Source organism: Pantherophis guttatus, chromosome 5 (genome assembly GCF_059756535.1).
Source record: "Pantherophis guttatus breed Tessera chromosome 5, ASM5975653v1, whole genome shotgun sequence".
NCBI lineage: Eukaryota > Metazoa > Chordata > Lepidosauria > Squamata > Colubridae > Pantherophis > Pantherophis guttatus.
This window is the reverse complement of record NC_142067.1, coordinates 2,673,265-2,688,924: the sequence shown is the minus strand read 5'-3', so window position 1 is coordinate 2,688,924 and position 15,660 is coordinate 2,673,265. Positions and strand designations below refer to the sequence as shown.

Here is a 15,660-nt window from a genome sequence, read left to right as displayed (position 1 = left end):
TAAAAAGAGGTTTTTTTGGTTTTTTTTGCAAAGAGCCAGTCATGTCTCGGCTTAAAAGTCAACATTAAAAACCATAAAAGCTGCAATTACACCAGTACGAAGCTGCATCGGCCTCCCTAACCTCCGAAACACGCCTGCAAACGCTCTTATTTAACTTTGAGGGGGTTATTTTCAGCACTGAGCACCCCCAACCCTGAAAAATAGATGGAAAAATATGGGCATTAGCCATGCCTCCCCCACCTTCCCAGATCTGCGAGAGGCCGCACATATTGTGTGCAAAAGTCACAGGAGATGTTTTTTTTTTTTACGGGCTTGTGCACTAATCCACACCTTGTTAAAGAGTTTAGCACACTGTGCAAATCAGGAGACGCTCAAGATTAGGGAACTTGATCTTAATATGCTACTCCTGGTATGTGATGTCTTGTATACCTACAGAGAAAGGAGCATCTCTTGCGATCTTGGACTTTTTTTATTATTATTATTATTTGATTTATATGCCGCCCTTCTCCAGAGACTCAGGGGGGCTTACAATGCGTTAAGCAATAGCCTTCATTCTTTTGTATATTTATACAAAGTCAGTTTATTGCCCCCACAAACTGGGTCCTCAATTTACCTACCTTAGAAAGGATGGAAGGCTGAGTCAACCTTGAGCCTGGGGAGATTCGAACTTGCAGTAATTGCAGGCAGCTGAATGTTAATAACAGGCTATTAGTCTGCTGCGCCACCAGGCTCCTTTTAGGCTTGCTGTCAAACATCAGCCATCAGACTAATGACTATTTATTTATTTATTTATTTATTTATTTATTTATTTATTATTCGTATTTCTATGCCGCCCACTCTCCGAGGACTCTGGGCGGCTTACACTAGAGTATACTAAATAGCATATTGCCCCCAACAATCTGGGTCCTCATTTTACCCACCTCGGAAGGATGGAAGGCTGAGTCAACCTTGAGCCGGTGAGATTTGATCCGCTGATCTGCTGAACTAGCGGTCAGCTGAAGTAGCTGCAGTACTGCACTCTTAACCACTGCGCCACCTCGGCTCTTATTTTATTTTTTTTGAACAATAGGCAGGTTGTATTTCACGAATTTTATATGTGAAAATTATTACGACCGAAATATTTCTGCACCTCTATTGGTTCACACTGTCAGGAAGTTTCTCCTTAGTTTTAGGTTGCTTCTCTCTTCGTTCCGTTTCCATCCATTGCTTCTTCTTTTGTTTTGCCTTCTGGCGCTTTGGAAAATACATTGCCTATACCAGTGATGGCTAACCTTTTTGCCGTCGCGTGCCAAAAGCAGGGGGAGTGCGGGGGGTCTCTCTCTCGCGTGCCCACACCCATAATTCAATGCCCCCCCATGCATGCATGTGTGACCCCCCCCCGCGTTCCCCCCACTTTTGCCACGCGATGGCACAGTGGGCCAGGAAGGCCCATTTTTTGCCCTCCCCAAGCTCCAGAGCTTTCTTGCAAAAGATGATCCCCGGGAGACTGCGATGGTCATAAATATGAGTCAGTTGCCAAGCATCTCAATTTTGATCCCGTGACCAGGAAGATGTTGCAGCGGTCGCAAGTGTGAAAAAAAAGGTCAAAAGTCACTTTGTTCAGTGCCTTTGTGTCTTAGGACTAAAAGAACTGTTGGATGCCAAAGACTCCCTGTATGTTATTATAATCAAGGACAGAACCTACCTAGAAATAAAAGAGAAATTTCCTGGCAATGAGAACAATTAACCCGTGAAACAGCTTGCCTCCAGAAGTCGTGGGTGCTCCATCACTGGTGGTTTTTAAGAAAAGATTGCACAACCGTATGAAACGGTATATATATATGGGGTTGGCTAGAAGACCTCTTAAGGTCCCGTCTGTTGGAAATTGTTCTGTCCCCAACCACACACACACACACACACACACACACACACACACACACATCAACAGACGTTTAAGAGTTAAAGACCAAACCAACCGGCAAAATCCTTTTCCTTATGATAACGGAACTTGGCAACAACCTAGTGGCTGCCTGCCAAGAGTTTATTACTTATGAAGAGGAGAGATAACTTCTCCCCACTTCTGATACATCAAAAGAAACAGCTCAATAATTACGGAGTCAATCAAGTCCAGAGATAATCCAGCAAAGTCTATAGCCAAAAGTCCGGCCATGCAGAATGGCGTGGAAGCTTTCAGCTTTGTTCGTCACAAGGTTTGACTGGCCACCACGCTCCCTTTTATACCCTGTGGGGTGTGGTCCAGTGACTCAGCCTAATCTCGGGCACGCCTTTTCTTCTGTTGCGTGCGCTTATCTCTGCGACGCTGCCGAGGATCCAGCCAAGACTCATTGCCCTCATCACTGTCCATCTGTGGCTGCGTGGACGTGCTTGGCCCCGGCCCTCTCTCTTGCCCTTCGGCGGACACCGAAGGCATTGCCAGAGAGGAGGGTCCTGGAGAGGGAGGCCTTGCCAACTCCTCTCCTTCACTCTCGGAGTCCTCTCCTGCCGATGACACAGGCTCCGGTAACGGAGCCACAACAGAAATGAATTCAACCCACAAGCCTGGGTCGATGAAAACAAAGAGACTTTTATTAAAAGGAAAGAATAAAAACAATTTTGCAAAATAGGGTGGTATCTGTAGATCTCAACAAAGGAGTTTGAGCCAGAAAGCCACACCTGAAGTTTCAAAATCATTACATTTTATAGTTCCCTATCCCGACGCCCCCCCATGCCCCTCCTACATCGCACCCAGTGACCGATCACAGCTAATCCGAATCGCCTTTTAGAGAGAACATCATCTCTTTCTCTAATTACATGTTTATCAACACCTCCGCATAACTGTGCCCATAAAATAATTTGTAAGCATGACTCTTTCTTATCTCTACTGCCCTAGCATTAAGGAACGTCCTTCTTTTTCAAGGCCTCTTAACAGTCCTAAAACAAAAGAAGATTTATTCTGACACAACACTGTTACATATTGGTCAGCAGCATGTCTTAAAAGCAGAATAACGTCTAACAAATTTACCAGAGTAGCAGACCTTGCAAATCATCCAGTCCAACCCTCTGCCTAAGCGAAATTGAACCTTGACTTATATGCATTTCTAACCTATAGACCTACATGCTATTTTATTTTTTGAATTTTCTCATATCCTACACGTCCGTGTTATTCTGTCTGGGGATCGCCGAGTGGTCTCCCATCCAATGCAAAGTAGCCACTGGCCAAACCTCTGGCAAAACTTTAAAGCAAAACTTTAAACCTTAAAACTGTCTACTGTTGACCTCACCCCATTCCTAAGAGGTCTGTAAGGGGCGTGCATAAGAGCACCAGCGTGCCTCCCGTCCAGTGGTGGGATTCAGCCGGTTCGCACCACTTCGGGAGAACCGGTTGTTAACTTTCTGAGCAGTTTGGCCAACTGGTTGTTGGAAGAAATCATTAGGGCAGAGAACCGGTTGTCAAATTACTCGAATCCCACCACTGCTACCGTCCCTATCCTAATATTCCCTTTAATTGTATTCATTTTATGTATTCGATTCATGCTTGTACTTATATCAGGGGTGAAATCCAGCAGGTTCTGACAGGTTCTGGAGAACCGGTAGCGGAAATTTTGAGCAGTTCGGAGAACCGGCAAATACCACCTCTGGCTGGCCCCAGGAGTGGGGTGGGAATGGAGATTTTGCAATATCCTTCCCCCAGGAGTGGGGAAGGAATGGGGGTTTTGCAGTATCCTTCCCCCTGGAGTGGGTTGGGAATGGAGATTTTGCAATATCCTTCCCCCAGGAGTGGGGAAGGAATGGGGGTTTTGCAGTGTCCTTCCCCCTGGAGTGGGTTGGGAATGGAGATTTTGCAATATCCTTCCCCCAGGAGTGGGGAAGGAATGGGGGTTTTGCAGTGTCCTTCCCCTGGAGTGGGGTGGGAATGGAGATTTTGCAATATCCTTCCCCCAGGAGTGGGGAAGGAATGGAGATTTTGCAATATCCTTCCCCCAGGAGTGGGGAGGGAATGGGGGTTTTGCAGTATCCTTCCCCCTGGAGTGGGGTGGGAATGGAGATTTTGCAATATCCTTCCCCTGGAGTGGGATGGGAATGGAGATTTTGCAGTATCCTTCCCCCAGGAGTGGGGAAGGAATGGGGGTTTGCAATATCCTTCCCCCGGAGTGGGGTGGGAATGGAGATTTTGCAATATCCTTCCCCCAGGAGTGGGGGTTTTGCAGTATCCTTCTCCTGCCACGCCCACCAAGCCACACCACGCCCCACAGAACCGGTAGTAAAAAAAATTGGATTTCACCACTGACTTTTATATATATTATCTCATATGTACTCGACAAATAAAATAAATAAATAAATAAATATCCCAAAGAAATTGGATTTTGGGAGGGAGTTGGGGGAGGGAGCAACCTTTTCCCAATCTTTTGCAGCAGCCTTTTGCAATCCAGGATTTTTGTCCCCTGCCCCAAAAAGGTTGCAAATGCAAACCCCCACCCCCAAAAAAGCAACGCTCCTCCTTATCCAAAAGAGAGGGACCCCCTCCCCCCAACAACAACCCAAAACGGGGCTCGCACTGCAGCTCTGGGCTTCCCAGCATAGCAGCCAGAAGCATTTGCCCTGGGATCGCGAGACTACAACTCCCGTCATGCCCCGGGCGGGCAGCGGCGGCGACGGCGGCGGTAGCCATAGCAACGGGAGAAGCCCGGGCAAAGCAAGGCCGCGATGGGGCAGGATTACTATGCGGTGCTGGAGCTGAACCGCAACGCCAAGGATGCGGACATCAAGAAGGCGTGAGAGCCGAGAAGGCCTTGGGGGGGGGGAGTGGAGGCGTGGGACTGCAATGCCCATGCTCCTTGGCCGTGCAACATGGGCTTGGTGGTCGTGCAACATGGGCTTGGTGGACTTTTTGCAACCTTTTGCAAATCCCCCCCCCTTAAGAGAATTGCTGCGTTTTGGAGGCTGCGTTCACATGGGGACTTTGCAATGGGCAAGGGACCCCAAATCTGCCTTCTAGTGCGGGGGTCTCCAAATTTGGCAACTTTTAAGACTGGTGGACTTCAACTCCCAGAATTCCCTGTCTTTAAAGCATGGCTGGCTGGGGGATTCTGGGAGTTGAAGTCCACCAGTCTTAAAAGTTGCCAAGATGGAGAAGCACTGCCCTAGGAGCAGGGAGTCTCCAAACGTGGCAGTTTTTAAGACTGGTGGATTTCAACTCCCAGAATTCCCTGTCTTTAAAGCATGGCTGGCTGGGGGATTCTGGGAGTTGAAGTCCACCAGTCTTAAAAGTTGCCAAGTTTGGAGACTCCCTGCTCCTAGGGCAGTTTTAAGACTGGTGGACTTCAACTCCCAGAATTCCCTATCTTAAAGCGGGCTGGGGGATTCTGGGAATTGAAGTTCACATCTCTTCAAGATGCTAAGATGGAGAAGCACTGCACTAGGAGCAGGGAGTCTCCAAAAGTGGCAGTTTTTAAGACTGGTGGACTTCAACTCCCAGAATCCCCTAGCCAGACATGCTTTAAGACAAGGAATTCTGGGAGTTGAAGTCCACATCTTTTCAAGTTGCCAAGATGGAGAAGCACTGCTCTAGCGGGGGTGACACAAGGCTTGGCAGCATGAAGCAACCCCGAATTTGCAAAGATGCAAAAAAAGCACGAACGAATAAAGGTGATGCCTCAACACAGTTAAACAAACCTGACAAAACCGTTTGTGTGAATCCAGCATTTGAGATTCTTGGAACAAAATTTGCAGCTTCTCATCTCTGTGATTTGCAGATATCGGAAGCTGGCCCTGAAGTACCACCCGTTAAAGAACCAAGAACCATGGGCTCCTGGGAAATTCAAGCAGCTGGCCGAAGCCTACGATGTCCTGAGCGACCGTAAGTAAAGGAAAGGAGACCACACAGAGATGCAGCACGGGAGAACCGCTTCTCTGCAAAATCCAGACGTCTTCCTCTAAATCTTTTTCTCCTTCCATTATACATCTGTGGGCTAAGCTATCCCTTATTTACTATTCCCTAGGCATCTTCTATTCCTGTTCCTAAAAGTTTATCTGACGTGCGATTAAATCAAGGATGCTGAACAGGATTTAGATCAGTGTCTCCATCATCCAGGTCCTGGTTATCCCAAGGTGCTTTTTTTCAGGAGGCCACTGGACTTTCTAGTTTTTCTCTGAAGATGTTTCGCTTCTCATCCAAGAAGCTTCTTCAGCTCAGAGTGGATGGAGGGGAATGGAAGGATTTATATACAGCTGGTCATTTGCATCCTTTTTAGAGAGTCGTTGAGGCCACTTGGAGGCTGGACTGTGTCCTCAGGACACCTGAGGGGGGCAGATGGATGTGGAGCCTTCTTGGAGCTTGTGTTGTGGAGCTGTGCTTTCTGCAGGATGTTTCCGCCGGTTCCACACCCATCTGCCCCTCTCAGGGGACCCACAGACAAACGTCCAAGCGGCCTCAACGACCCTCTCAAAGGATGCAACTGACCAGCTATCTTCAAAAAGTATCAATCCTTCCCTTCCCCACCATCCGGTCAGAGTGGAAAAAGCTTCTTGGATGAGAAGCAAAATGTCTTCAAAAGACACACCAGAAAGCCCAGAATTCTGGGGGTTGGAGTCCACCCATCTTAAAGTAGCCAACATTGAGAAACACTGATTTAGATCAGTGTTTCTCAACCTTGGAAGCTTGGAAGATTCTGGGAGTTGAAGTCCACCCATCTTCAAGCTACCAAGGTTGAGAAACACTGATTTAGATGGACAAAGCCTCTTTTCCAGTAGTAGAAGAGGAAGAACACCGCAAAAATAAAACAATTTGTGTATATGTGAAAAATGAAGCTTTCTCTACAAGGTCTACAGGTAGTCCTCGACATACGACCACAACAAATCCCAAAATTTCTGTTGCTGAGCTGGGCAGTTCTTAAGCGAATGTTGCCCCCATTTTACGACCGGTCGTTAAGTGAATCGCTGCAGTTGTTAAGTTAGTCATGCGGTCATTAAGCAAATCTGGCTTCCTCATTGACTTGGCTTGTCAGAAGGTCGCGAAAGGAGATCCCGTGACCCTGGGACACTGCAACCGTCATAAGTCCATGCCAGTTGCCAAGGCACGTGAATTTTGATCACGTGACGATGGGGACGCCACAACTGTTGTTAAGTGTGAAAAATGGTCCTAATGTACTTTTTCCAGTGCTGTTGTTACTTTAAACAGTCACTAAATGAACTGTTGTAAGTCGAGGATTACCTATATTTTTCCCATCTGTTATTTTTCCTTCCTCCTTTAACATCGCCTTTTAATGACTCCATAACTCTTGCAGGGTGGACTCTGAATGGAGATAGTTTACTGGCTGGATGCCTTTCCTGTCGCCAATGCAGAGTTTTATTCAGCCGATATAATCTCATTTCTCTCAGAGAGAGAAATATCTGCCTCTACCTAGGATCGAACTCACAGCCTCCTGATTGTGAGGCCAGAGCTCCACCTCTAGGCCACCGCACCGCTCTTTTCCTTCCTCCTTTATGCCCGGTTAAAATGTTCCCTCTTGATCCCTTTAGCGGTGAAGAAAGCCGTGTACGATAAGTTTGCAGAGGAGGGTCTGAAGGGAGGAATCCCCCTGGAGTTTGGCATCGACACCCCCTGGACGGAGGGCTACGTCTTCCATGGAAACCCTGAGAAAGTCTACCGGCAATTCTTCGGAGGAGACAACCCCTTCGCGGGTAGGTTCCGACAACCCATTTACTCATTTGTTGGATGATTTGCAATTCGGCATATAGATCTGAGGGAAGTCCGGAAGTTTCTCTCTCAACGCAGGCTAACAACTCCATCCATCCGGAAGATGAATAGTTGTCTGCCCCATCTATTCATCTCCGCCCCCTGCCTTTGATTCCCAGAACCGGGGTGGGGTTTCGCTAGCAGCGGTGGCTCTTCCATCCCAAGGACCGGCCCATAGATTTCCGCTGCTCTCCTCTCCTCTGCCTTCTGTGCATCTGCATATCAGGCACAGGATCCAGCTGTTCCTCCTCCTCCTCATCAGCCACCTCCAGATCTGGGGGCTGTTGACCCTCCATCTGACAGCTGACAGACGGCCCAGGCTCTGCCTCTGTTTCCCTCTCTGACAGCTCCATTCCCTCTTCCCCCTCGGAGCTCCCAGGTTGCCCTGATGGTGACTCCGATTCCCACGCCTCTTCCTCCTCCTCCTCCTCCTCTAATTTGGCCGCTGGAGGGGCCGGCGGCCAACAGGCCACAACAGGAACATTGTGGAGGGAATATAGGTTGCTGTGTTTCATTGTGGGGATCGACGTGTGTTTTTCTCCCGATTTCAACGTTCTTGATGACCACGCCTCATGATTTCAGGCAGTCCTCGACATACAACAGCTCATTTAGTGTCCATTCGAAGTTACGGCGGTACTGGAAAAAAAATGTTACTTAGGATCATTTTTCACAGTTACGACCTTTGCAGCATCTCCATAATCGTGGGATCATAATTCAGATGCTTCACAGTTGGTTCATATTTACGACGGTTGCACTGTCTCAGAGTCACGTGATCCAAATTTGGGCCCTTGGAAATGAGCTCGTATTTATGACGACCGGAGCATCCCGGCGTCACATGTTCACCATTTGTGACCTTCCCAGCTGGCTTCCCACAAGCAAAGTCAACTGGGGGTGTGTTGTTTCCCTTAACGACCGGATGGTTCACTTAACAACCACAGTGTTTCATTTAACAACCATGGCGAAAAGGTTATGAAATACGGCAAGACTCACTTAACAATCTCCTAGAGAGCAAGAAAAATTCTACTCCCAACTAGAATTACCTGTATTTAGTCATGCTAGTGCGGTGTTTTTCAAACCTTGGTAACTTTTAAGATGTGTGGACTTCAACTCCCAGGATTCCTCAGCCATCCTGGGGAATTCTGGGAGTTGAAGTCCACCCATCTGAAAATTGACAAGTTCGGGGGAAAAAAACACTAGGCCGGTGGAACGTAACCGGTGCCCACCTGTCCTCTCAATGCTTTAGAGTTCTACACCGGCGAAGGGGCAGAGGTCAACATGGCTTTCGGGGGTCTCCGGGGCCGTGGGGTGAAGAAGCAGGACCTCCCCATTGAGAGGGACCTCTACCTGTCCCTCGAAGACCTGTTTTTCGGGTGCACCAAGAAAATCAAGATCTCACGGAGGGTAAGGAAGGGAAATGGGGCTGGGGTCTGTTTTGGAAGGGGGCGGGTTATCACGTAAAATGGGTGGGGCTTTCTCGTCCGCCATCTTGATGTTTTTGACCCCGGTTATGCTTTGACGACCTTGACCCTTCCTCCGCTGTGTTGGTAGCACAACTATCGCAACAACAAAGTAGTCCTGAACTAACAACCGTCATTGAGCCCAGAATTACGGTCATAAATCGGGCTGGCCGTTAAGCTGGTCACCCACGTCGCTACGGGTAGTCCTCGACTTACAACAGCTCATCGAGTGACCGTTTAAAGTTACAACGGCACTGGAAAAAGTTGCGACCATTTTTTCACGCCGTTACAAAGCCTTTGCAAGTATCCCCTTGGAATTCGGACCATTGGTTCATATTTATGACGGTTGTAGTGTCCCGGAGATCACGTGACACCCCCCCCTTATGCAAATCTTCTGACAAGCAAAGTCAACGGGGGAATCCGGATTCACTTAACAACCACGTTCCTAATCTTAACAACGGCAGTGATTCATTTAACAAACGGCGGCGAGGAAAGTCGCAACATGGGACAGCAAAACTCACTCTGCCACAGAAATGTTGGCCTCCAACATTGTGGTCGTAAATCGAGGACTGCCTGTATCGTCACCCTGCCTTGTCGCTAAGTGAAGGGTTACCTGTATGGAAACGGTATACCCCCTCCCCCATCTTTTTCCCGACCCTCAGGTGATGAACGAAGATGGCCACGCCTCCACCATCAAAGACAAGATCCTAACGATCGACGTTCAACCTGGTTGGAAGCCCGGAACTAAGATCACGTTCAAAGAGGAAGGAGACCAGGTGAGGTTAGGCCAGGACAGGTGATGTAGTCTTTCCTTTGGAACCTTCCCTGGTTAATTCTGGCCCAGAATCTGCTTTATCAGATGCCAGCTTCAACTTTTAACAGAACAACAGAGTTGGAGAGGGGCCTCGGAGGTCTTCTAGTCCAACCCCCTGCTCAGGCACGAAACCGTCTACCATTCAGCACAAATGGCTGTCCAGTTTCTTCTTAAAAACCTCCAGTGATGGAGCACCCCCAAATTCTGGTGGCAAGTAGTTCCACTGGTCAATTGTCCTCACAGTAAGGAAGTTTCTCCTTAATTCCAGGTTGCTTCTCTCCTTGATTAGTTTCCATCCGTTGCTTCTTCTCCTGCCCTCAGATGCTTCGGAGAATAGGTTGAAACCCCCCCCCCACTTCTCTGGCAGCCCCTCAAATATTGAAAAATCATGTCTCCCCCAGTCTTTCTATTCCCTGATGAGTTTGTGGGGTTCTCACTTGGGAAGGGGCCCTCAAGACCCCAACCTCCACCCGATGCAGAAGGCAAGTTAAATCCTCCCTGTCACACGTTTGTGCAGCCTTCGCTATTCTTTCCGTGAAGCCAGAACAGAATAACAGGATTGGAAGGGACCTCAGAGGTCATCCAGTCCAGCCCCCTGACCATGACAGGGGGGAATCCTATTCTGTACCATCCTGGGCAATTTTTGAAAACCTCCCAGTGTTGGAGCAGCCACAACTTTTGATCAATTAACAGAATAACAGAGGTGGAAGGGACCTTGGAGGTCATCTAGCTCAGCCCAAGCAGGAGACCCTACGCCATTTCAGACAAATTGATTGTCCAGACTTTCCTTGAAAACCTCCACCCACAACCTCTGGAGGCAAGTCGTTCCACTGGTTAATTCTTCTCCCTGTCAGGAAGTTTCTCCTTAGTTCTAGATTGGCTGAAGTTGAGGGGACTTCTCTGTCTCCACAATATGAACCCTGGATCGTCTACTACACGTTGTATTTATATAGTTCCTGGTGTCTTTCTTAAGAGATCCCTGTCTATTTACTACCAAAGCTCAAAATAACTGAATAACAGAATTAACAGATTCGGAAGGGACCTTGGAGGTCATCTAGCTCAGCCCAAGCAGGAGACCCTACTACATCATTTCTGACCGATGGCAGTCCGGTCTCTTCTTGAAAGCCTCCAGCGATGAAGCTCCCACAACTTCCGAAGGCAACTTCTGTTCCATTGAATATAGAATAACAAGAGTTGGAAGGGACCTGGGAGGTCATCTAGTCCACCCCCCCCTGTTCAAGTAGCAGACCCTCTACCGTTTCTGCCCAGTCTCTTCTCCAAAACCTCCAGTGATCTGCTGCCCACCTCACTGTTACAGCGACACCGGGAGGGTGACACAGCCTGGAGGAGCTACTCACCTGGGCACCTGTCCTGCGCTGGGATCATCCGGAGGGGTGACGGAAGCGTGAGAAATCTCCTTTTCAACCCCTTTCTGGTTTTTCATTCTAGGGCCCCAACATCATCCCAGCAGATATTATCTTCATTGTGAAGGAGAAACTCCATCCCAGGTTTAAAAGGGAAGATGATAACCTGATCTACGTGGCCAGCATCCCGCTGGGAAAGGTAACGCCAAGACTAGGCGTTAGGGACACGGGAGGTTGCTCACACACACACGTGTACAATGACACACAGGCGGAGCGTACTGCCTCTCGTGTAGGACCACAGCCTGTTTTACTCTTGGTTGACTCGAGGATGGGCCGTCGAGCTGGTAAGGAGTCTTAGCAGCTTCATCGATAGAGCTTCTCCATGGGGGATCGGTTACCAACGTGGTCCCTCAGCTCTTCCAATGGGGCCTTCATCGCCGCTGAAACGGAGTTCCTCTTTTTCCTCCCCTTCTCCTTCCTCCAGTCTATAAACCCCACTCCCTTGCGGCACTGATGAGATTGCCTAGTTGGGTAATGAAACGTCTACAAGAAAACCATCAAGCTCAAGAGAGCACCAAAGACTCTCCTTCTCCTTCTCCTCCTCCTCCTCCTCCTCTTCCTCTCTTCTTCTCCTTCTCCTCCTTCTCCTCCTCCTCCTCCTCTTCCTCTCTTCTCCTCCTCTTCCTCCTCTCCTTCTTCTTCTTCTTCTTCTCCTCCTCCTCTTCTCTTCTTCTCCTTCTCCTTCTCCTCTCCTTCTCCTTCTTCCTCTTCTCCTTCTTCTCCTCTCTTCTCCTCCTTCTCCTTCTCCTTCTCCTTCACCTCCATTCCTCCTCCTCTACTTCCTCTTCCTTCTCCTTTTCCTCCTTCCCTTTCCAATTCCCCCTTCTCCTTTTCCTCTTCCTCCATTGTTTCCTCTTCCTCATCAATCGTTTCCTCTTCTTCTCCACCTCTTCTTCTTCTCTTCCTCCTCCTCCTTCCTCCTCCTCCTCCTCCTCTTACCTCCTCTTCTCCTTTTCCTCCTTCCCTTTCCAATTCCCTCTTCTCCTTTTCCTCTTCCTCGATCTTTTCCTCTTCCTCATCTACCGTTTCATCTTCTCCTTCTCCTCCTCCTCCTCCTCTCTTCTTCTCCTTCTCCTCCTTCTCTTTCTCCTTCACCTCCACTCCTCCTCCTCCTCTACTTCCTCTTCCTTCTCCTTTTCCTCCTTCCCTTTCCCTTTCCAATTCCCTCTTCTCCTTTTCCTCTTCCTCGATCTTTTCCTCTTCCTCATCTATTGTTTCCTCTTCACCTCTTCTTCTTCTCTTCCTCCCCCTTCCTCCTCCTCCTCCTCCTCCTACCTCCTCTTCCTTCTCTTTTTCCTCCTTCCCTTTCCAATTCCCCCTTCTCCTTTTCCTCTTCCTCATCTACCGTTTCCTCTTCTCTTCCTCCCACTCTTCCTCCTCCTCCTCTTCTCTGCAATCCCCATCCCCTTTCTAGTATCAGCAACATGTCCTTCTCGGATAGCAAATCTCACCCACCGGTTCCTATCCTTTGCTCCCCCAGGCCCTGATTGGCTGCACGGTGGACGTGAGGACGCTCGATGAACGGTTGCTGAACATCCCCATCAATGATATTGTCCAGTAAGCGGCTGTCTTGGAGGAAGGGGAGGGGCTTGGGAGCTGACAGGTAACACCTCCCCGGTTGCATTCAGACAACCAACTTATGCCGGATGGTTGGGCAGCAAAGCCCAGTGCCTGCAGATGGCAGAGGAGAGGAGAGGAGGGCAGTGGAAATCTATGGGCCGGTCCTCAGTGTCAGAGTGGCAATTAATCTCATTCCTCTTTGGGGTAATTGCACCTTGATTAGAGACGGATCGTGGCTTTTCCTTGGAGTATACTTTTTAAAGAAAACAAAACCCGAGACATATTCTAATAAAACACATTTTATTATAAAGAAGTAAAAACAGTCTTACTAGCTGATGATTACATCTTGGCAGCGTTCCTGCCTTACCTCTTGGCAGGCGAACAAAGAAAGTTAGAAGAAAGTGAAAGAAGGTGGACATGCGCAGTAGCTTAGAGATAAGACTCTGTCTACCGTAAGTCTCAGAATGGGAGCCCAGCTGACAAATACAAAAAAAAACAAACGCAGTGACAATCCCCTTCTTTGTCAGTTGAGCAGACATCAGGTACATCATCAAATAAGGCACATCTTCTTACGCAGATACTTGTGTTGAGCTGCTGGAAGCGGTTTGTTGAGCATATCAGCAATTTGATCATTGTTTTATGTTTTGATAACGGATGTCAATGTGTCTGGACCTAGAACCTGTGAAATGTGATTCAGAAAATATAAACCACCGATTCATCGTCTTCCATCACGGTGATCGGTCGGATCGGGTGTGTCCAGATATCTGTGACCAAAGCATCAAACCATGTTAAGAGAATTACATGCATTTGAAACACAAGCATATTCAGCTTCGGTAAATGAACAAGAAACAAAATTCTGTTTACGCACTTGCCAGTAAACAGGACATCCATTTAAGAACGTCATATAACCTGAAGTATTTTTACGTACTTGTGACACTCAAGCAGCCACCGCTGCTAAGCCCCACCCTAGCTCTGGAGATAAAAGGCAGGGGGCGGAGATAAATAGGGTGTGGCAGAATTATTTATCTCCTTGCCGGATGGAGATGGGAGGAAAGATAAATTTTTTGCCGAGACTGCTGGCGCTTCTAATAAAGGAATCTTTGAGTTAACTTTGAGTTAACTCAAAGTTTGAGTTACCCAAACTAAGCTCAACTTAATTTTTCATTCAGCGACCATTGGATGTTGCAACGGCACTCCCCCCAAAAAGTGACTTATGACCCTTTTTTACACTTATGACCAGTGGTGAAATCCAAACTTTTTTTACTACCAGTTCTGTGGGCGTGGCTTGGTGGGCGTGGTGTGGCTTGGTGGGCGTGGCAGGGGAAGGATACTGCAAAATCCCCATTCCCTCCCCACTCCTCGGGGAAGGATACTGCAAAATGCCCATTCCCTCCCCACTCCTGGGGGAAGGATACTGCAAAATCCCCATTCCCACCCCACTCCTGGGGGAAAGATATTGCAAAATCTCCATTCCCTCCCCACTCCTGCGGGAAATATATTGCAAAATCCCCATTCCCTCCCCGCTCCTGGGGGAAGGATACTGCAAAATCCCCATTCCCTCCCCACTCCTGGGGGAAGGATACTGCAAAATCCCCATTCCCACCCCACTCCTGGGGGAAAGGATACTGCAAAATCCCCATTCCCTCCCCACTCCTGCGGGAAAGATATTGCAAAATGCCCATTCCCTCCCCACTCCTGGGGGGAAGGATACTGCAAAATCCCCATTCCCTCCCCACTCCTGCGGGAAAGATATTGCAAAATGCCCATTCCCTCCCCACTCCTGGGGGAAGGATACTGCAAAATGCCCATTCCCTCCCCACTCCTGGGGGAAGGATACTGCAAAATGCCCATTCCCACCCCACTCCTGGGGGAAAGATATTGCAAAATCTCCATTCCCTCCCCACTCCTGCGGGAAAGATATTGCAAAATCCCCATTCCCTCCCCACTCCTGGGGGAAGGATACTGCAAAATGCCCATTCCCTCCCCACTCCTGGGGGAAAGGATACTGCAAAATCCCCATTCCCTCCCCACTCCTGGGGGAAGGATACTGCAAAATCCCCATTCCCTCCCCACTCCTGGGGGAAGGATACTGCAAAATCCCCATTCCCACCCCACTCCTGGGGGAAGGATACTGCAAAATCCCAATTCCCTCCCCACTCCTGGGGCCAGCCAGAAGGTGGTATTTGCCGGTTCTCCGAACTACTCAAAATTTCCGCTACCGGTTCTCCAGAACCTGCTGGATTTCACCCCTGCTTATGACCTTTGCAGCATCCCCCCACGGTCGCGTTTGGTAAATTGACTCACACTTATGACCGTTTGCAAGCTTCCGACAAGCCAATGTCGGATTTTCTCGCGAGCCAAGTGTTCAGTGCCGTTGTAACTTCAAGCGGTCACTCAGCAGATGGTTAATAGGTTGAGGACGCCCTGTACGTGTCATCCTCTGAACTGCCTCTCCTCCTTCCTTTTCCAGCCCAAAGTACTTCAAAGTGGTCCCCGGCGAGGGGATGCCCCTTCCCCAAGACCCCACCTGCAAGGGAGACCTCTTCATGTACTTCGACATCGTCTTCCCGGCCAGGCTGACCCCAGCCAAGAAGGCGCTGGTGAGGGAGGCCCTCCTCATGTGACGGACATCAACCCAGCCGCTCTTTCCCCACCTCCGTTTTTTGGAAATAAATGAAAACATTGAGTTCA

General features: G+C 48.8%; 1 protein-coding gene across 1 annotated transcript; it reads left to right on the top strand.

The window, feature by feature from the left end:
* The first annotated feature begins 4,654 nt into the window (after window positions 1–4,654).
* Window positions 4,655–15,660, top strand: DNAJB13 (DnaJ heat shock protein family (Hsp40) member B13). The gene is made up of 8 exons (XM_034438781.3): window positions 4,655–4,751; window positions 5,733–5,836; window positions 7,498–7,659; window positions 8,958–9,115; window positions 9,834–9,947; window positions 11,435–11,548; window positions 12,890–12,966; window positions 15,440–15,660. The coding sequence occupies exons 1-8, from the start codon at window positions 4,684–4,686 to the stop codon at window positions 15,591–15,593; spliced, it is 951 nt and encodes a 316-aa protein (XP_034294672.1). The 5' UTR covers window positions 4,655–4,683; the 3' UTR covers window positions 15,594–15,660.